Genomic DNA, 21,780 nt, shown 5'->3' on the forward strand with positions numbered 1-21,780 from the left:
ACCCTGCGTGCAGAAGTGATAGCCACCAAGAAGGCCACCTTCTGGGATAAAGTAAGCAAGGGAATCTCCCTGATATCTTTAAAGGGAGGTTTCTGAAGAACCGACAACACCAGATTAAGATCCCAGGGCGGTAAGGGCGCGCGCACTGGCGGAGCCAGGTGCCGCACTCCCTGGATGAAATTCCGCACCAAGGAATGAGTAGCCAAAGGTTTCTGAAAGAAGATTGCTAACGCTGAAACCTGACCCTTGATAGTGCTCAAGGACAGCTTCTGCTCAACCCCCTGTTGCAGAAAAGCCAAGATTCGGGTCACCGAATAGGTACATGGGGGAAATCCAAGGGATTCACACCACGCAATATAAACCTTCCATGTGATATAATAGACCTTGCTAGAAGTCGCTTTCCTTGCTTTAATTAGAGTAGGAATAACTGAAGCTGACAATCCCTTGTCCTTCAGTACCTGGGTCTGAATGGCCAGGCCGTTAAAGCCAGCGATTGTAAAGCAAGATGGAAGATCGGTCCCTGAGACCGCAGATCCTCCTTGAGAGGAAGTCTCCAAGGATCGTCCGCGACCAGTCTGCCCAAGTCGGCGTGCCCGGCTTGACGAGGCTAGTCCGCAATTACCAGGATAACTGGCATTCCCTCCACCTCTATCCTGCGGAGAAGCTTCAGCAGCAACTTGAGAGGAGGGAAGACATACAGCATCTGATACTGCCCCTACGGGGCGATGCGCGCGTCTGCTGCGTCCGCTAGAGGATCGCGGGTGCGGGCTACAAACCTCCGCACCTTCCTGTTGAGCCGAGATGCCAACAGATCCACCTCCGGGGTGCCCCAATGAAGGCACAGCTGGTGAAATCCTTGGTGCTCGACCTAAGCCACAGCCGTGGCATTGTCTGACTGGATCCGAACCGGGCTGCCCTAGAGCTGCTCGGTCCAGAAAATCAGACAAAGTCTGATCGCTCTCAGTTCTCACACATTTATCAGAAACTTGGACTCTATCGGAAGTAGTAACTTCCTCTGGCTGAGCATAGGAGACCGAAGCCACCAGACCAGAGACTCCCTGGTCCGCTCGCTCACCCGGATCTGATTCCTGGAGGGAACTGGGAATGATCTTTGCAAAAAGTGAAGAAAACGTCCTGCTCCAGGAACGGAAACTACCGCTCCCTGTAGCATACGAACGTTGGAAGGGAAGAATCGCACCGGTAGAAGTGATCGACACTCGATCTTTTATCCCGACCGTATGACCTCCTGAACCCCTTTGTACGGGATTCAGGAAAGCCCTGGATCTGGAAACCGGTGAAGACGTCCCCCCACCCCAGAAATGGGTGGGGGCGCACCTTCAGGCTGTGTTGGTCTTATCTTCAGGTTTGGCTGAGCCGGATTTTTGTTTACCCGACCAGCGCCCTCTGAAACCCCCTGAGGGGGCTTTGGAGCCCTTCTCGCTTGCCCCAGCGGAGCGAACAAACCATTTATGAGCGGAAAAGGAAGGTCCTCGCCTGTTGCGAGGTCCCTTGCCCTTAGCAGTCTGTGGCAAAAAAGTGCTCTTGCCCCCAGTGACATCCTTTATAATCTCATCTAAGGTGGCCCCAAACAGGCGATCCCCCTGAAAAGGGAGATTAGTCAAAGCTTTCTTGGAACCTAGATCCACCGACCAGCACTTTAACCACAACACACATCTGATCTGAGGACAACTGCTGACATCAATGCATGCCCTAACAAGGGAGTGGCATCCAGGGCGGCGTCACAGATGAACTGTAGTCCTTGTATAATTTGTTCCATCAAATCAGATGCTGCCGGGGGGATACTTCTCCCCTTTAAGTCATGGCGTAACAATTTGGCCCATTCTGTCAATGTTTGTGAAACTAAACCAATGGCAACCACTGGCCTAAAGGTTGACCCTATCAGGGAAAAAATGGTGCGGGATTCCGCTTCCACTTTTCGATCCACCGGATCCTTAAAGGACGGAGCGTGCTCCAACGGGATGACAGAGGCTTTATTTAGTCTGGAAATCGGTGGGTCCACCACTGGTGGTACCGTCCATTTTTTAATGAGGGATTCCTCAAACGGATAACGCCTAGCAATGCGTTTAGAAACAGCAAGGGCTCGTTTCGGATGATCCCATTCCTCTTTAATTTTATTGCCAAAACATTTGGGTAAAGGAAAAGACCTTCGCCATTTTGGCACGCTTACTAGTACCAAAAGGAATTTCCATCTCGGTTACCTCTGCCGGTGTAACCTCAAGTCTTAAGGTTTCCCGGAAAGACACAACTAGTGCGTCCACCAGCGCTTCTTCTTGTGCTATGGCAGAGGAAGATACGTCCTCCTCACTGTCTGAGGAGACATTACCTGAGACAACAGCCCCAGCAGAGGGACCTGCAGCTGCAGTGACCAACTCAGAATCTGTATCTGAAGTATCAGATGAAATAGGGGTAGGCGGGGGTCGCTTTCTTGACCCCCGTCCCTGACAGGCTACCTCCACCCGGGATACCAAAGACTCCAAAACTGCTGATAATGCATCAATAACCAGTGGGGTACTGGAGGGTCCTGCGGCCACCTCGAGGAGATCAGGTGGGGATACATGTGTGGCAGGGTCCATGATTATACAAGACACTTGCCAGTGAACAGCGCCCCTCAATGTTACCTGCTTTTGGACCCCACAGAGAGAGAGAGACCCCAAGGCTCACCACCTGATGCACAGAAGTTTCTATCAACCTGCCTCAGCGCTGTCTTCTTACAGACAGGAAGTCTTTTGGCACTTTTCCCGGGTAAAGGAGGCGGCTCCGCCCCTTTACACGCCTTCCGGCGCCTCCCATGCTTCTCCACGAGGTAACTGGTCACTTCCAAAATGGCCGCCCCCATGCTGGAGACACGAGGCTACGCCAAGATGGCGGCCCCACGCGACCTGCGGGGGAAATGGCGGCGGCCTGTGGAAGATGGCAGCGGCCTGCGGAAGCGCTATCGGCCTGTGCGGCTTGCGGGGAGCTGTGGGAGGATGGCGGCCTGTGGGAAGATAGCAGTCTGCGGGAGGATGGCGGCCTGCGGATGGCGGTAGTCCAGGCACAGGCATCAGCCTGTATTGCAACCTTATCAGGTAGGATGCTATCACCCTTATACATGGCCATCATCACAGTAATGCCACTGACTTCAGTCATGGTCCCTTAACAGTGCCCACTTATACAGTGACTTTAGATAGTCAGCTCCCAAACCAAGCCTCCTGTTTTTTTTTTTTTTCACACAATCACACTCAATTGGGGGATCTGTGACCTGTTACAGGATAGAAAGGGGACCCAGAAACCTGAGCGTCCAACCATCCTAAGGAGGGGCCCGCGTCCCCAACCAACCCGACAGGGGGTAAAGGGGGAACATTCTACTCACCATACCGGAACCAGGCGGGCGCCAACTCCTGATAGAACCCCTCTCCACCGAGGTGGGAGGGGGCTGTTGACCAATACGGATGCCGTAACTCAGTTTCCAACTGGTCGTTGGCGTCCAGGCGAGACGTTTAACTCGCAGGGTCAGTCCCCGTCCAGTGGGACTATGAGCTAGAGCCTGCACGCGCTCGCAGGCTGACTGGGTTGACCACTGGATCTCAACATCCAGCCCGTCGCCCAGTTTCAGCGTACTTGCTTGAAGATCTCACAGGAACACTGGAGAAAAAAAGCTGCCTAATAAAAAAGTTTTCTAAAAAATCTTGCCAGGACCAAGATCCCAGCAAGGAACTTGGGTCCTTACTCCTAACTAGACAGAAAAAACTGACTTCCTGTAGCAGAGAGAGAGAGGATATACCCTCTGGGACTGCCCCTAAGGTGTGGCCAGAACGTTTTCCTTCCGTCTAGTGTCCTACTCCTGTAGAGGGCAGTATAACCCAATGTGTTATTAATCAAGAGGACTGCGTCTGTCAATGAGCGACAGAAAAATGGATTTAAAAAGCCATGTATATTCCATCTTATGCATATAGATTGTGAACAGCATAGCTTCCATCTTGTTTGAAGGTGAATGAAAGTTCATATATGTTCTCTTGCAAAATGTCTGTTACAAGAGAGAGTCTAGAATTTCAACAGAGATCTGTGTATCTATATAGTCATAAATAAGAGGCCTTTAGACATCTCATCAGATAAAGACATAATGGTAGTGCCAGCCTGTCTGTAAGTATTGCAGCAATGGACAATAGTGTATTCATTAAGTTCATTTGAACTATAAGTTTTTAAAGATACATTATCATGTGTGAGAAGATATTAGAAATAATTATGTCATTATATTATGTAAGGCATATACATATTCAGAAATTATCTGTATATCATATTTTGGGTCTATATTCTTACAATAACAAATCTTACTTATGTGTCTTACAATTAATTTCACTTAAATTACTTCATTTTAAGGCATGTGGTAGGAGTGTTTATATAAGAATTGCTTTAGAATGGACTAAGTAATAGATCTTCCAATCCTAGCCTAAATGTCTGACAGTAATGGCAGAAATCAAATAATTAATGGATCTTCACTAGCCAGACAGGTCAAAGGTCATCAGATAAGAATATGTTCTATTTTAAATACAAAATCTAATGAACAGTACAATACTGCCCCCTTTGGACATACTAATAAATGCAGTCTTGGGATAATTCAGTATTTTCCAATATAAATATATATATATATTGTATTACAAATATAATTATTGAAATGGCATTACTTGCCAGGGTGAATGATGGAGATTAGATGGACATTTATGTATGTACTGAGAGTATGGACAAGTTTTTATGTTTTAAGTTTATGCTTTTATGATTACTCTTAAAATATAGAGAAATCATCCTTTAATTTTATTATACAAAATATTGGGTTATTAGGAGAGGTGTGACTATGACCTCACCAGTTAATGGATAGAATATCCCAACCAATGGGGATAATGTTCCTCCCTCTGGGTTTAACTTATGGTAATATTAATAGTCCTTTGTTCATACCATATAAAAAGGAGAACCCAGATGTGAGACAGGACACATTACATTGCACAACATACATTACACTTGCAACATACACACTACTACGTCTATCTATAGACTCATCCAGACATACTCCATCTTGCCCCATCATTTATCTGAAACTTGGAGGGAAGCCACCATCTTAAGGACTTTGGTAACGACCATTTGAAGCTAGCAGCCATCTTAAGTGTGGTAAATATACCTTGTGTTATTTGATTTTATTCAATATTGTTTATTTCCTTCCTTATATGTTTTATATTGCATATTTAAGGGTAATAAGATTACAATCCCAGCCGTATAAACCATAGTAGATTTTTCTCTGAAAAGCTGATTTTTGTTTTTATACATTTTTATTAATATCAGATTTAGCGCATTAATTGCAAATTTAGTCTACCATTTTGCATGGCTTATTCTCGCTCCATCTGCAGTGAAACGACATTCGGCTATGCAATTCGCAGACAATTGTGGTCTGTTTATATAGAACACTTACCTATGGTTTATGCTATACCTGGGAAGAAATGGTAATCTTGCTTTCACTTTCACTATTGAGCTAAACATCACATTGCATTAATTGTTTGAAGTTAGTATTTTATGTAGTTATCTTTTTGTGTCATTTTAAGTTTGATCATATATTGTGAATACATGTCTTGTGAATAAATATTTTATATATATTCCATACTGTAGACTGTACTCACTAAGATTGGTATATGCTTTTAAAAAGAAATTAATCAATTAAAACAAATTCGCTACATATTGATTTGTGGAAATAAGTTGAGATTCTCCTTCACAGATCTTTGCTTATTTACCATAAATAGACACTGTTATATTCAGAGCAGTATAAATATTCTGACAGAGGAACCTGACCCTTGATCAAATAGGCCTGCACTATCGTCTGACTGATCCATCTTAAACTGGTCGTGGCAGACCCGGCCAACCCCTTGCGAGGTCTATCCGTAAGAAAAACAAAAGTGAGTCGGATTTCTTAAATGACTCGGTTACCACCAGCTACACCCTGATCGCCCGAACCACATCTAGAGGATGCAAGGCAATCTCCTTAGGATGCTTAGGACAAAGGGAAGGCAACACAAAGTCTTCATTCAGATGGAAGCCAGAGACAATCTTAGGAAGGAACGACTGGCAAGGGCGAAGCTCCACTTTTTCTTTTTGAACCACCAAGTAGGGTGAACGACAAGACAAAGCTGCCAGCTCCGACACCCTGCATGAAGAAGCAATAGCCACTAGAAAGACTACCTTCTGGGACAATGTCAGCAGAGAAATCTCGCAAATATTTTTGAAAGGCATCAAATTGAGGTCCCATGGAGGCAATAGAGACCGCACAGGTGGAGCCAAGTGGCGACCATCTGAAAAAAGGTGGGAACCAAGTAGTGCATAGCCAAAGGACATTGAAATAAAATCACCAAGAAAGAAACCCGGCCCTTGATGGTACCCAAAGCCAGGCACTGTTCCACACCTCTTTGGAGGAATGCCAAAATTGCGCTCGCTGGCCGACTGGGGAGACCATAAGAATCTAGAATATCCAGTCCGTCGCCCCAGTCCAGCAGTTGATTGTAGATCTCACAGGAACAGAAAAAAATAAAAGAGGAAAAAAATCAGTTTAAAAAGGAAAAAAAATGCCAGGACTTAAGATCCCAGCAAGGAACTAGGTCCTTACTCCTGACTAGACAGATTAAAACTGATTACCTGAAGGGGGGGGGGGGGTTATATACCAGCTGACGGCCCATGGGCATAGCCAGGTGTTTTTTGTTCTGCCTAGTCCTACTCCTGGAGGAGGCAATATAACCCACTAGTTATGATTTATGAAGCGCTGTGTCCATCGATGAATGAAAGAGCAATAGAGCTTTGATCAGTTTAAACAACGGATGACAACGGATGTGGATAGAAAAACTGAGATGCATCGATGTTCGTTTTTCAACAGTCAACAAATGGATGAGAAAACTGACAAAGTTATAAAGCAGTGAATGTGACTAGGGCTGAAACAACTAATCGACAAAATCGATAATAATCAATTACAATCGTTGTCAATGATTGTCATTATCGATTAGTTGATCCGTCGATTAGTTGTGCTCTTTCCCCGACTGTCAGCGAGCTCCGGCTGCTCTGTGAAGCATTCACTGTCTCTCTCACAGCTCTGCACTTCCGTGACCTCCCTCCTCCTTTCCTCTCCGCCTTCTTTGTGACGTCAGTGAGGGAGTGAGTCAGATCAAAGTAAGGGAGAAAAGAGAGGACAGAAGCAGCAACAGAACGTGTGTGCCGAGCTTAGTGTTAGTGTCCTGTCAATGCAATGCAGCCCACCAAAAAATATAATAAAAGCTTATCCAGACAAAAGAGTTAATATTCCTTATAAAGTGCAATATAATAGAAAAATAAGTGATTAAAAACGTCCATATAGCACATATAGGGGGGTCTTTCTATGCTCCTTATGTCATATCTATGGCAGACATGGACGTTTTTATTCACTTATTTTTCTATTATAATATTGCACCTTATAAGGAATATTAACTCTTATCTAGATAAGCATTTATTATATTATTTACAGTACATAGCAGCTTAATTTAAAAAAAAATATATATATATTTTTGGTATAAGGCTCGGTTCACATTTGTGCGATGCGGGAAGGCTGCTCTGAGATCTCATGTAATTTAGGAGCAGTGCGCTCTGAATTACATGCGATCTCGCAAACCGCACAAGTGTGAACCGGCACTAAGTGCTGGTTCACACTACTGCGGGTGCGCTGATCGCATGTAATTCAGAGCGCACTGCTCCTAAATTACATGCGATCTCATGTGCGGATGCAAGTTCAGCCATACACTTTGTATGGCTGAAATTCGCACTGCACCCGCACAAAAGTCGCACATGACCCTTTTTTTCAGCCGCATCAGGATCGGATCGCACAGTGGTTCACACTAGTGCGATCCGATCCTGTGCGAACTGTCAGATCGCACTGCGATATGCGATCAAACTGGGGGTGTCATTAACATTTAATTGACACCCCCTGCATATCGCATATGGCAGTGTGAACTGCCTCTTGTGCGGATGCGATGCAGGAACAGGCTGCGAATTCGCAGCCTTCCCGCATCGCACAAGTGTGAACCGGCACTTACACTCTGTTCATTATTATTTTAAATAAATGAAAAAAAAAAAAAAGGTATATTGAGTTTTTTTATGATTTTATCCGATTAATCGAAAAAATAATCGGCAACTAATCGATTATTAAAATAATCGTTAGTTGCAGCCCTAAATGTGACGCTCACTACAAATGTACCTTCCTGATGCATGTATTTTAAATTAGAGTGTTTGATTCACCGGCAGTGAACATTTGATAATGCCACATTCACTGCTTCATTAACCTCCCTGGCAGTAACCCTGAGTGTGGCTCTGGGTTAATTTTCAGTATCAAAAGCAGTAACCCCGAGCCACACTCGGGAAAACCCTGTAGTTTAACTTACCTTGTCCCTATGATCCCCTGATGTCCTACCGCTGTGTACTCCTGCCGATGCCGGCATCCATCTTCCCTTCCCTGCGAACGCAGGAGGCCAGAACCAGGCGAGAAATTAAAAAAAGTACACAAAACATGACATGATACATTGTAATCTGTTAGGATTACATTACTGTATCAAACCATTTCACCTCAGTTTTGTCCCTAGTGCTTTTTCCAGTGCCCTGCCTGCACTTTTACAGTTTTATTCCATTTTTTTTATATTTTTTATTATGAATTTATTAATGTAATGTATTTATTTAAAAATATTTAGCTTTTACTGTTTTTTTCCTAAGAATTACAGGCCTACAAAAAAAAGAAAAAACCACAACAGATTTCCATGCAAAACAATGTACCGCTTTGACAGTCAAAAATACTGACATAATCATACCGCCAGGGAGGTTAATATACCCGTTTGTTCTATAAAGACAGAGCAGGAATAAATACAAAATCCTATCGAGAGAAAAACATAGGAAATGTACTACTGAAGGAGGGAGATGGAAGTCTTCACTGATCAACACAATGGATAAGGTTTGGCCCTATATTTAACTGCCAAAGACACAGAAAACTGACACCACCAGGCAATAGGCGAGATTGTGCTGTCAGCCTATGAATAACACAATGAGCTTCTGTATTCCTCTCCAGCTGAAGGAGATGCTTAATATAATCCACTTCACGAACAGTTCTTTCTTATTTACAGCAGAACTTGGGAGAAAAAACAAAAATCACCCTTTAGTATTGTGAAAATTAAAGTGGTATTAAACCTAAAAAGAGAACATATTGCAGCTTACCAATCATTACACGTAGTATAATGATTTTCATGCATTTTTAGCCCCTCCATTTTCACTTGGTGATCTTGCCAGTAAAAGAGTGCCACCACTTTGGATGAACAAGCACAAGAGGCACAGCAGAAATGTACTAGCAGATTTAAGTACACTAATTGAAGCCAAATTCCAGATCACACTTGATAATACATTACAGCAATCGTTTTGTTCCTTTTGGGAAAAAGGTTCTACATTAATAAAAGTTGATTATTGTAAGCACCCCTGCCAGTGTTAGAGAAGTATGGCCAAAGCTATTTTGATGACACTTCTGTCGATCGTTCTGCACTCATGTGACCTGCTTTTAGCCAACAGCAGGCTAAAGTCAGCTGCCAGGTGACGTCAGACAGCCGGTCCAGGCTCTGAAAAAATCCTGACAATATAATCAGGATCCACGCAGATGCCTGGATAGGCAGCTGGTGATCTGCTGAGAGCCTGAGAAAGCACTTCACACCCCCTCCACAGCCCCCTTCTCCAGTGAGCACTGGAGGGGCAGAGGAGAGAGGCGGTGACTGAAAGCCCTCTGCTCAGAGCAGGGGGGGGGGGGGATGGGTTCTTCCAGCTTTACTGGAAGCTTACCTCCTAAACGTGCAGGGTTGAGAATGGGGCATGGAGCCTAGAAACATGTTGCCTGCTGTGTTCCTGTCTACCTCCCCTGCTCGATCTGTGTGAGAGGGGTCCAGATCATCCAGTATATTTATAGATCGGGTGTGTGTGTTGCCTGGCCTCCATCTGAGTGTGGTCTCCAGTACTTTTGCATGACGATGTCTGCTATTTTACCTGTAAGTGGATTCTTTGCTTTTACTAATTAAAGTGTGCAAGATACTAATTCATCCGTGCACTCTTGTGGTTCTCTTTCATGTTGCCTGATGCCTTCTGTTATATACTGCAGTAGGGTGGACCAACATAAGTATGTAACAAATCATACCTGGAGTTTAGCTTTAAAAAAAGATTGTGCGCTTCCAAAAGTTAAAATCCCCCCTCCCATCCAATACCCAGCACTAAAATGCAGAAGTGACAACTTGCCATAGTCTTCACAATGACATGATATGGGCACCATTAACTTACTAGATTTGCTGAAGCCAGAAATGCACTCCTCTAGAAACTCAAGTGTAAGGTGTGGTTCATTAGCTGCCAGGGTTTTGCTAATGGAAACTATGAAAAGTGTATTGTTGGCTGGGATACAAAGACCCGAAGTCTCCAGTAGCTGCCCCTCAATTTTTAAATTAAAGGTACATGTTAAGGCACACAGAAGGTTATAGGCAGCCGACCTGCAAGAAAAGATAAAAGGGACAAACTTAATATTCTAAAAACACTGAAGCATTACATTAATGACCTATTTAGCATAACCACTGTAAAGACAACTGGTCAATGTAAATTGACATTTTTCATGACACATTGATTTACCATTATTGGGACTTCAAGGTTGTTACATCTTATTAACCATTGCTGGCATTTTTTCCTCAAGCAAAACCAACTCAAAGTTCAAAGGAATACTCCACATTGTGTATGAAAAAAAACCTCTTTGGAGAAAACATGTGAATTGCTGTTACTGAATTATATTTAACAGCCTGGCTGTTATATTAATCCAATCACATTAAAGTTCAGAACTGCAGAAATGTGGCAGTTAAAGTCACTGATTTGGAACCAGTATGCTGATCATTTCAGCCTTTCCCTTGACTTAACTAGCAGCACACTTGTTTCACATCTGTGGTCTAAAGTCTATGGAGGTTAGAGACAGTAAAGCTGGCCAAACGGTATACAATTTTGTTATTCAATTTCCTTTATATTAACCTTCAACTACGTAGTGAAAGGGCCTGCTTGATTGCAAACAAATTATAAGTGTTATATGGTATGTTGGTAAATCTAAATTACAACTGTATCATGAACGGCCAGCCTAAGGCAGCCACCATTTTTAAAAGTAACCCAGACACATCTCTATACTGGTGTCAGTGCATGTTTTCTTTCAAAGGATAACTCCACTTTTGTAAAAACAAATACAGCAAATAAAATAAAAATAGTACAGCATATACAATTGCCAAAGACTCCATATTGTAATTTATTGTTATTAATAATTACCTTTCCTTTCCAAACTTTTCAATTGTTTGGCAAATTCATTGCAATATGGCAACCTGGAGGCATTCTGTACACTGTTGGTGTATAGAAGGCCCCCAAAAATGTAATTTCTTGCTTGTGTTATGCCTATTGGTTTTTCCAAATGTCCAGAATTAAAATACAAGTCAGATTTTACACATACATGACAAATGAAGTTTTAGTTTTAATGCGATGCTCTACAAGGGTTACATACTTCTAAATGGACACTGCAAGTGCTCATTAGAACTCCCCAGCTGATTACAATGAACTAATCCCTCCCATTCAAAATCAGTATCCAAAAGACATGGTGAAACCAACAGCTTTTTATTCCCAGCAGAAAAGGCCTGCAATGAAGTATGATAAAATCCCTGCAATGTACGTTCTTTTATTCTCAAAGCAGAATAACTCTTTAACCGGAAATTGGACACCCCAACAAAAAAAAAAAATAAAGTATTTTTCCTGCTGACTTTGCTAGCCTCCAAAATTAGCGTGGGGTCAACATGGGGGGGAGGGTTCTCTGACCCACAACCCTGGGCTGTGGGAGTCTGCGGGCTTATCAGAATCTGATCCCGGCCCTCCTCTTTGTGAATGAGTATGGGGTAAGCCAGTTTTTGACAAGTCCTTTTGTAAAAATGAATAATGTCCCCCAACATTCATGAGGTCTTCCTCCACTGCCCTGCTGAAAACAACACTCCTCCGACTACGCTGGCTCCCGCTATTCTATATTATACACAGCATGGCCACGCCCCAAAGTTATATAAGAACTATCAAATCGGAGCTGACAGAATGGCAGGAGCCAGCATTGGAGGAGTTCGTTTTTTTCAGCGGGGCGGTGTAGGAAGACTGATGTTGGAGCTACCCCGAGGGAGTAATTTTTAGTAAAGGACTTGTCAAAAACCCTCTCGCCTTTTTATTACACCACACTTTTTTTTTTTTTTTTTTAATGAATGGTATGGGTACTATGTACCCTATTACTCATTCACAGGAGGTGGCCGGGATCAGTGGGCCCCCTTGTTAAAGGAGGCTTCCAGGTTCCAATAAGCCCTGCGCCTGCAGACCCTCACAACCACAGCTGAGGGTTGTGGGGAAAGAGGCCCTTGTCCCCATCAACATAGGGACAAGGTGCTTTGCCCCAAAGCAACCCCCATGGATTTGGAGGGGGGGGGGGGGGGCCACGCTGTTCAAAATCAATGATCAAAATCGGATCCTGTTCATTAAAGTCACATGGAAGTCGGAACTGAAGTTGCAGGAAAAGCTGGAATTTGTGTGACTTTCGTGTCAGATCAGTATGAACATGGGCTAAAGGAGACGCCAATATAATCTTACATACACCACATGAAATCTGCTCAAGTGTAGGCTTTGCACTGACTGGAACATGCTATAAAACTAAACTATAAACAAAAAGTGAAAATATACACTACAATAAAAAACACATTTCACAGTAGTGCACTAAACTACAGCAACATGTGAGAGTACCCAAAAAATATAAAAATAAAATATCCATAAAAATCTAGTGACATCCTTTATGGACATTTCATTTTTATATTTTTTGGGTACTCTCACACGTTGATGTACTTTAGAGTGCTACTGTGAAATGTATGTTTTTGGATTGTAATGTATATTTTCACTTTTTTTTTTATTGTAAATACCTTAAGTAGCAGCGCAATCACTGAAATACACAATCTAGAGCGCAGTGAGCATATTATATATATATATATATATATATATATATATATATATATATATATATATATATATATATATATATATATATATATATATAGATATAGATAGATAGATAGTAAACTAAAAGGGGAGATATTCTATGCATAAGAAAAATATAGTGACCATAAATAAAGATTAAGAGCCCATTCACACCTATTGCGCAGCGGTAACATTAGCAGAACACTTTAGCAGATTTCATGTGGTGTATGTAAGATTGAAACCATATTGGTGTCTCCTTTAGCCCATGTTCATATTACATGCACTGATGTGATGCAGTGGTATTTGTTTTGAAAGGCTAACCCAAAACCACCTGACTCGGGTGCACTAATATGCATTGCAGGGCACAGACAAAAAATGAGCCCTAAGCGCCGGTTCACACTACCGCGACGCTACTTCCCGGGGCGACCTCCGAGATCGCGGTGCGAGCAGCGCGCCGCGACCTCGGAGCGGCCGCCACGGACTTCATAACATTGAAGTCTATGGCGGTCGCCTCCTGGTCGCCCCAAAGAAGATCCGGACCCTTTTTCTAGGTCGGAGCGACTTGTGACGCTCCTATTAGAACGGGTCCGCAGCTTCCCTATGGGAGGCGACCTGCGGCGACCTGTGAGGCGACCAGGTCGCCTCACAGGTCGCCCTAGTGTGAACCGAGGCTTAGGGTTGGCATCAAGGAGCTGTATTATGCATTTTGACTTGCATAAACAAAACAAAAAAATAGTTTTAGTGTTTACAAAAGAGGATGGAGTTACAGCCACCATAGAGAGGTGTGTTTTGGGTATAGCTGCAACCAATCAGAATGAGATCAAGTTAAATATGCCACTGAGTAAAATAAAAATGCAACAATTTAACAATACAACTTTAAATAGGATTATTGCTTTTATGAACTTCTGAGCTTTCTACATTTTGGTTTCTGGATGACAGATCCCATAAATACCCTTACAAACATAATACTTAAGGGGAGATTTAGTAAAACTGGAACACTCAGACTGGTGCAGCTGTACATGGTAGCCAATAAGATTCTAACTTTAGCTTGTTCAATTAACCTTGGACAATAAAACCTGGAATCGGATTAATTTCTTTGCAAAGCTGCGTCAGATTTTACATGCTCCAGTTGTAGTAAAATCTCCCCCTTTAAATCACATTTGCGCAGCCATTTATCAAATGCAAATTTGCAGGAGAAAATACATTAAAATGAGTTTTAGTGCACACAAACAGAATATAATAACCAATTTTTGGTAAGATCTAAAAGATATTGCATCAAGTAAATAGATACTAAACATGACAAGATTTCAAATTATGCATGCCCATGAAATGGTGACAAACTACGGTATCTAAAATTGTCCATAAATTACATTAAGGCAGCTTTCACACCTCTCCATTGGAAAACACAGTAAAAACACACATTTTTGCTGCATTTCCAGTGCATTTTGTGGTTGACTGACATTAGCCCGCACCTGTGAAAAAAGACCACTTGACTCAAAAGACATACCAAATGCAACCAGGGGTGTGTTTTTGATAAGTTTTGCCACGTTTTTAAAGCGTTATGCAACAAAAATGCAGAATGCAGGACAAAACGCAACTGTCTGGTGTGAAAAGTTTAAAAGTATTTACAGGTCATGCGTTTTTTGTAAGGCAAAAACTAAAGTGTGAAAGGGCCCTAAAAGTCTTTACAGGTTATCAGTTTAGAGTTAATCATGAATTATGTCCCTAGAATTGTTGCTAACACTCAAACATTCAGGGTGATAACTCGTGTGTGCTGCTATTGCTGTATACATACGAGTGCCAGACGTACACATGTATTTGCATGTACACATTGGGGATTTATTTTTTGATTTAATTTTACACTTTTTTTTAAATTTAACTTAACCACTTAAGCCCCGGAAGATTTTACCCCCATTCCGACCAGGGGGTATTTTGCGATTCGGCACTGCGTGACTTTAACGGACAATTGCGCGGTCGTGCGACGCTGTACCTAAACGAATTTGGCGTCCTTTTTTTCCCACAAACAGAGCTTTCTTTTGGTGGTATTTGATCACCTGTACGAGGCGAGGACGCCGGCAGCAGTGGCAGTGTGTGCCGTAGGACCGGCGTCCGAACCTCTGTATGCGCACATCCTACAACAGGAAGGTAACGATATGAGGGATTACTATTCACGGACATAATTCTTATATGCCTCCCTATCATACTCAATGTGGATAACTGTCTTACTAAGTGCACTTTCTGTCTGCCTAAATTGGATTGGTTCAGGCTCTACCATTACATCTACATGATTATCATTATAGGGGGAGCGGTTTTCTTCCCCATATTAACCAGTAGATACTTATGGGCTTATGATATTGATCTATGACCTTTTTCCTAATGGTTTCTTTTTTCCTTTTTCCTTCTTTTTTGCTTTTCCAGATCTTCTGTGGCATCTATCTTGAGTCCCTGTTCAGGCTTAGCCTGAGTTGCCCTGAATTTTTATGCCCCCTATATAGGGCCCCCACTACATTACCTGGTCATGGTCCTTAATTGATGACTATCTAGGTATGGTCATTATACATTGTGGAAACCTTTGGAGAGGGTCCGGTCCACCACACCTCGTTTGAGGTTTGTATGATCCATCTACTAGGATCATTTGAGGGAGTCCCCATCTCGGTCCTTGAAGTTGGATATGGCATCATTGGTCCTAACAAGTAAACCACGTTTGTGAAATAGGTGAGCAAGTTGATGAAATACTGCTTATGAGCGCTTTGTCTTGATCCAATGGCGCAAATGAAAAACTGTTATAAAATCAATATATGTATATGTGATTGATTCTCTTTTGTTTTTTCTTCTGATTTTTAATTCAGAGGATATATGACCTAACCATATCGGTTCCTGAAGAAGCCAATTCGTTATTTGGCGAAACGCGTCGAACATTATGATTGCGTATTCAATATGATTGGTCTGTGTATCATCTTTTCTTGTATAGTCATGATCTCTATACGCTGCAATATTTTTGACTATGTAATTTTATATGATCAATAAATTTGTACCTTTATAAGACTTTTTGTATTGTTCATCTATGGCTCTAGCAGTCCATTAAAGTCCTTTTATCATGGGGATTCATGCGGAGTCTGATCCCACAACCCGTTGAATAATACACCCCATAATTTGTGACTTTATAAGACTTTTTGTATTGCTCATCTATGGCTCTAGCAGTCCATTAAAGTCCTTTTATCATGGGGATTCATGCGGAGTCTGATCCCACAACCCGTTGAATAATACACCCCATATTTTCTCTAATATATATATATATATATATATATGCATTACAATCACTTTGAATCCCTCATTACATGGGACATTGAGCGCTTTGAGTGGCAAGTTTACATTTTTGTACGGACTATCGCTTTAATGTTTTCAGCATCAAAAATGAAATCTGACCAACGAGGATGACCTAGTAGATATGCATAAATATACAAATGTGTATTAAAACCATGAATAAAACTATACAGGCATAAATGACTACCGTAGACTTGGATCAGAGCTTCCCAAGTTGAGTAATGCTATGTTAAGTAGTGTTCCAGGAACATCCTTTGGACGGATCTTAGTGTGTTGGGGGATGGAATCTGGTTGTGACAGTTCCCATCGAGTCCGTATGTGAATGATAGACTGGACAATGGCTTCACACTCCTGGTGCATGAATGTGAGGGGTGTTCCTTGATTAGCAATAGTCAATGTGAACTGATTTTCATCCACTAAACAAATTTCTTCTATCTCAGAAGCATAGTAGATGTCATTCAGAAACACTGATTGGCCCAAAACCCGCGTCCTCTCGGCTGAAGTGACCTGAACAGCCGTAGAACCCACCTATAAACACAAAGAAAACTAGGTAAGTGTGAGGCTTTGTAAACAAAGGAATTTACCATGAGTTTGCAACACAGTGAGAAAAAAAATCTCCCTTTAGGCATTTTAACCCATGAGATTCTATGCAAAAATGCTTTTAGAGGGTTCCATTTGTTTTAATGAATAATGTAATACTGAAGAACAAACAGGGATGGTAGAGAATATTTTAGAATTAGGCCTCATGCACACCAGACTTGGGGGGGTTAAGTGGAGTTGAAAGAGCCCTTTAGTGGTGTTTGACGCCCAGTGTCCATGAGGGCTTAAAATGCATACACTAATCCACATACTTTTTGCAATGTTATAAATGGTCAGTTTAAAGGTAGGTGCTTGTGTTTCCATGTCCCATTTCCTCTCTTTCAACACCAACATTTACCTTAACGCCTCACTCATTTTCATATGTATACATAATCTTCACTTACTTTAATTGACACTTTAGTGTCCTTGTGGGCCAGTTTAAGTGCATTATGGAACAGCTTCAGGTCCTCCTCCAAAGCAAGTGTAGCCGCTGGCAGTTTCTGCTGATCATGGTCTATATGTTCAGCTAACTTTCCAGATGGGTCGATGAAGATTAACCTCTTGCTGCCTTTCAGACCAGTTAGCAGTCTTTCATGGTATTTTGTATATTCCCTCACCCAGGAGTTACAGTTGTAGATATAAACTGCTGTCACATTTTCATATGCAAAGCCAGGAAAAACCACAAACCATTTTGAAAGGAAGTCTGTTTTAAAGCGATTGCTGGGCCCAGCGTGAGTAAGATCTACCACTATCTCATATGGCTTGGCATAGTATGGCTTTAAAGTCAGAAGAACATGGTAGATCAGTAAGTCCCCATTTATTTGGCCAGTCTTGAACCTGCAAGACAAAAAGAGGCATAATTGTCTATTAGAATGACTAAAAAGATATAAAACCTTTTCCAGCTAAAACATTTTTTTCTTTTTTTAATCAAGTTCTGAAAGGGTTTGGTTTGCATTTGTTACAACATTGCAAAGAGTTTCCCTCACTTCCTGTCCCTGCAAAGCACTCGTACAAGAAATAGGGGGTGTGTGTTATACCAGGACAGAAAATCACAGACAGTAACTGTTGCTATCTGTGTCCCGGTTTCCATAACTCCCTGTTATTTCAGAAGTGGAATCACAATTAGGACTCAGATGGGAATAGGGCCTGACAAAAGGGCTCCAATAATTCTGTCCTTTTAAAAACAAAACAAGCTTTGGTTACAAGCTGGACTTTTAGAGTCGGTTCACACTATGGCGACATGACTACGGGGCGACTTAAACAAGTCGCCGTGCACCGCGACTTCGACGCGGCTTGCACTGACTTCTCATAATGGAAGTCAATGCAAGTCGCTCCGACTTCGGCCAAAAGTAGGGCAGGAACCTTTTTCTAAGTCGGAGCGACTTGAGTTGCTCCTATTAGAATGGTTCCCATTGCACAGAATGGAGCACGACTTGTCAGGCGACCAAGTCGCCTGACAAGTCGGAGTAGTGTGAACCGGCACTAAGGTAAGGGAGCTCAAATATTTTGTTTTTTCTTACCATATACGTAAACATAAAATACCATCGCAAACACAATCCTAATTCCACACAAACACTGCATCTTACCAGCACAAAAATAAATAAAATAAGCAAAGCTCAACATCCCAATCAGCACCTCGCAATGGCTGCTATCTGAAGTCAGTAATATCGTCAGTATATAGGCTTAATGCAAATGAGCATCATACTGTGGTCTACTACAACTCTAAACAAATTTAAACACTTTAGAGGATGTAAACTCGATCCATGGTGCCCATTTCATTGTTTCATCTAAATCTCTATTCCTTCGCCTTTCTAATTAATTGTACTTTTACTATCCATTCCGCAACTGTAGGACAGAGCAGAAAATAGGTTAGTACCCATAGGTTTTTTAGTACTGTGGGTGTCTCCGCTGGGACAAATGCACGCCACAATTTTCAAATATTTATTTGTAAAACATTTTAAAAATAATTTATCATTTTCCTCCACTTCACAATTATGTGCCACTTTGTGTTGGTCTATCACATAAAATCCCAATAAAATACATTTACGTTTTTGGTTGTTATAATGACAAAATGTTAAAAATGTCAAGGGGTATGAATACTTTTTTTCAAGGCATTGTATCATTGATCTATATTTTTATATAATATAAAAATGGATAATATTGGACAAACTTTGATTGTGCAGTAAGGAACATGTTGCAGAGTCTGCTGTACAAATTCAGAACCTAGACAGTCTGAAGAACGCATAGAAAAATCAATTAAAAACAAACATTAAATCTGCAGTAAGCTTTGCCATTTTAATACGAAAAAGTTATAGACAGCTAGTGAGAGCCACTTGCATGAAAAAAAAAAAAAAAACTATTTACTACTCTCAGATGTTCTAAAAGCAGGAGAGTCAAGGATATCCGTATTAACCACAGACTATGATTGGGTCTCTCAACAATTTAAATGTGCTGCAGTCACTTCTGCTCTGCAGCAGTGACAAGTATTTGAATTATTCTGCATGGTCCTAGCCCCTAGCCGCCTGAGGCATTGAGACTGCATAAAGCCACCTTGTTACAGTTATTACAGCAAGGTTGTGTGAGAAGTGTGTGTATATATATATATATATACACACACACACACACACACACACACACACACACGCATGCATATATACATACAAACACACACAAAAGTGTGATATCCAAAATGACATGGTAGCCTGACAAAAAAGAGAAATCCTTAAAGACTGCTGAATACTAGGGCAAGGTAAACTGCTATACTTACCCAGGACCGCGGATAAGCGGGTACCACCTGTCCCCCTGTATAGGTCCAGGGCACAAAGGGAGGCCCAGGCAGCAGGGAGAATCAAATGTGGGCAGGACAGGGAAGAAGATCAGTACTGCAGCAATTTCAGGAACTATGCCGTTTCTAAAAGCCGGTTTCTCCCCCTCTCCCTCCTGCTGGCTTTCAGCTGCTGGAGGGAGAGAGACACAGACATAATTTCTTTGGTTTCACCCCCCCCCCCCACGGTACCGATCTCCCTCCCTGTCCTGCTCACTTCAGATTCTCCCTGCACGGGGCTGGAAACCAGTGAAGATGTCCCCCCACATTACTAGACTAAGGTTGCTTGGAACCTCCCGGGGAAGATTTAAAAGATCTATTTCCTTAATCTCCATCCCAGAAGAACAAAATAACTTTCTATTGGCTGAGAAGGAGAGCTCCTGTCTGAGACGAGGCTCCTTACCTTTCCTCCTGGATTGTGGAAGGAAGGTACCCCCCCCCCCTGATAACCTTTACGATGTCATCCAAGGTAGCCCCAAACAGGTGATCGCTTTGAAAGGGCAGATCAATGAGAGCTTTCTTAGAGGCTTGGTCTGTGGACCAATTTTTAAGTCACAGGACGCGCCTAATCACCATTGCTGAAACAAAGTTTGTACAGCACAGGAGCTGTATCCAAAGCTGCATCACAAATAAACTGTAGCCCATTGACCAACTGGTCCACTAAATCAACATAAGCAGTGGGGACCTGCTTACCACCGAGGCCTTGGTGCAAAAGCTTGGCCCATTCAGTTAGGGTCTGAGACACCAGGGCTGAGGCAAAAGCAAAACTTTTGGGGACCACGAAGGGTAATTTTGGTTGTTCCTATTCCTTACAGAAAAAACAGTCAAAATAAGGCACATAAAGAAACACCTCTGGAGTGTGGGGGAACTTCTGCGTACCAAGCGATACAACCACGTCTGTGGCTACATCAGCCGCATCCTCCATTTTTAAAGTCTCACGCACTGCAGTAATAAATGCGTCAACCAGAGGCTTTTCATTCGCTGCTGTGACCATGGAAGAATCATCCTATCGGATGGATCTGGGGGTGTGACAGTAAGCGCCCCTGGACGGGCCACGTCCACGGAGGCATCAGGCTCAGAATCAGAGGAGATAGACTGAGCAGGGGAAGGTGGGGGATGCATCTTCCTGGGCCTTTGGCCACATGCCACTTCCACCAGAGACACTAAGGACTGCAGGACCACCAGTGCAACCATGGAAAGCTGGGGCTTCCGAGGGACCTATCAACCTCCATGAGGGGGTCAGTGGGGGAGATGTGACCCTGAGGTTCCATAAGGAAAGGAAGACCTTGCAGTATAAAAACACCACTTTTGACACCACTAACGGATCCTCCCCAAGGCTCAGGGCACCCATCAGCGAGAGAGATAACAGGAACCACCAAATACTCACCCTACCGACCAGAGGAGCGCAGAGGATTCGAACCCAGCATCATCAATGACGCTATCCCTGTTCAAATGTCCCGGGCCCAGGAAGAGGAAACTAAGGAGGAAGAGGAAACTAAGGAGGAAGAGGAAACTAAGGAGGAAGAGGAGCTTTGGCATCTCCATGAGGCCTGAGTCCTCCAGCATCCCTGTGAGATCATCAGCTACACAAACATGGCCACCAACCAGAGACCAGCTAGACTAAGGGAAAATGGCCCCCATAAGCTACACTGAGCATGCTGCCAGGATCTTTCCTGCACCCTCTGCAAAGGGGACCCCCCCCTTTCCGAAGGTAGGACACATGTTTAGGGGAGACACTGCTGTGCACCCTGCTGGTCTCTGCACTGGGACCCCCCTGCACTATACCCCACATTGCAAACAGCAGGGCATGCACCTAGGGGTCACCTACACTAGGACCCATCCAGACTACCAGGGTGGGACACACACTATCCCAGGACCCTTACAGAGTGGGGATAGCAGGGAAGACCCCAGGGGTCTCTGCTGCATTCTCTGCCCTGGGACCCCCACCAGACTCCAGGTCTAGACAG

At 42.9% G+C, this 21,780-nt stretch overlaps 1 protein-coding gene across 1 annotated transcript in view; it reads right to left on the minus strand.

Annotated features, from left to right (window-relative positions):
* Positions 1-21,780, minus strand: part of NF1 (neurofibromin 1) — a 585,707-nt gene that overhangs the window by 169,934 nt on the left and 393,993 nt on the right. The window contains exons 36-38 of the mRNA XM_082247714.1: positions 17,394-17,826; positions 16,598-16,938; positions 10,357-10,559 (exon numbers count right to left, since the gene is read on the minus strand). Coding sequence (XP_082103840.1) covers positions 10,357-10,559; positions 16,598-16,938; positions 17,394-17,826 — 977 coding nt within the window. The remainder of the gene's footprint in view (positions 1-10,356; positions 10,560-16,597; positions 16,939-17,393; positions 17,827-21,780) is intronic.

This window comes from Pelophylax lessonae (assembly GCF_965119305.1).
Source record: "Pelophylax lessonae genome assembly, chromosome: 2".
Classification (NCBI taxonomy): domain Eukaryota; kingdom Metazoa; phylum Chordata; class Amphibia; order Anura; family Ranidae; genus Pelophylax; species Pelophylax lessonae.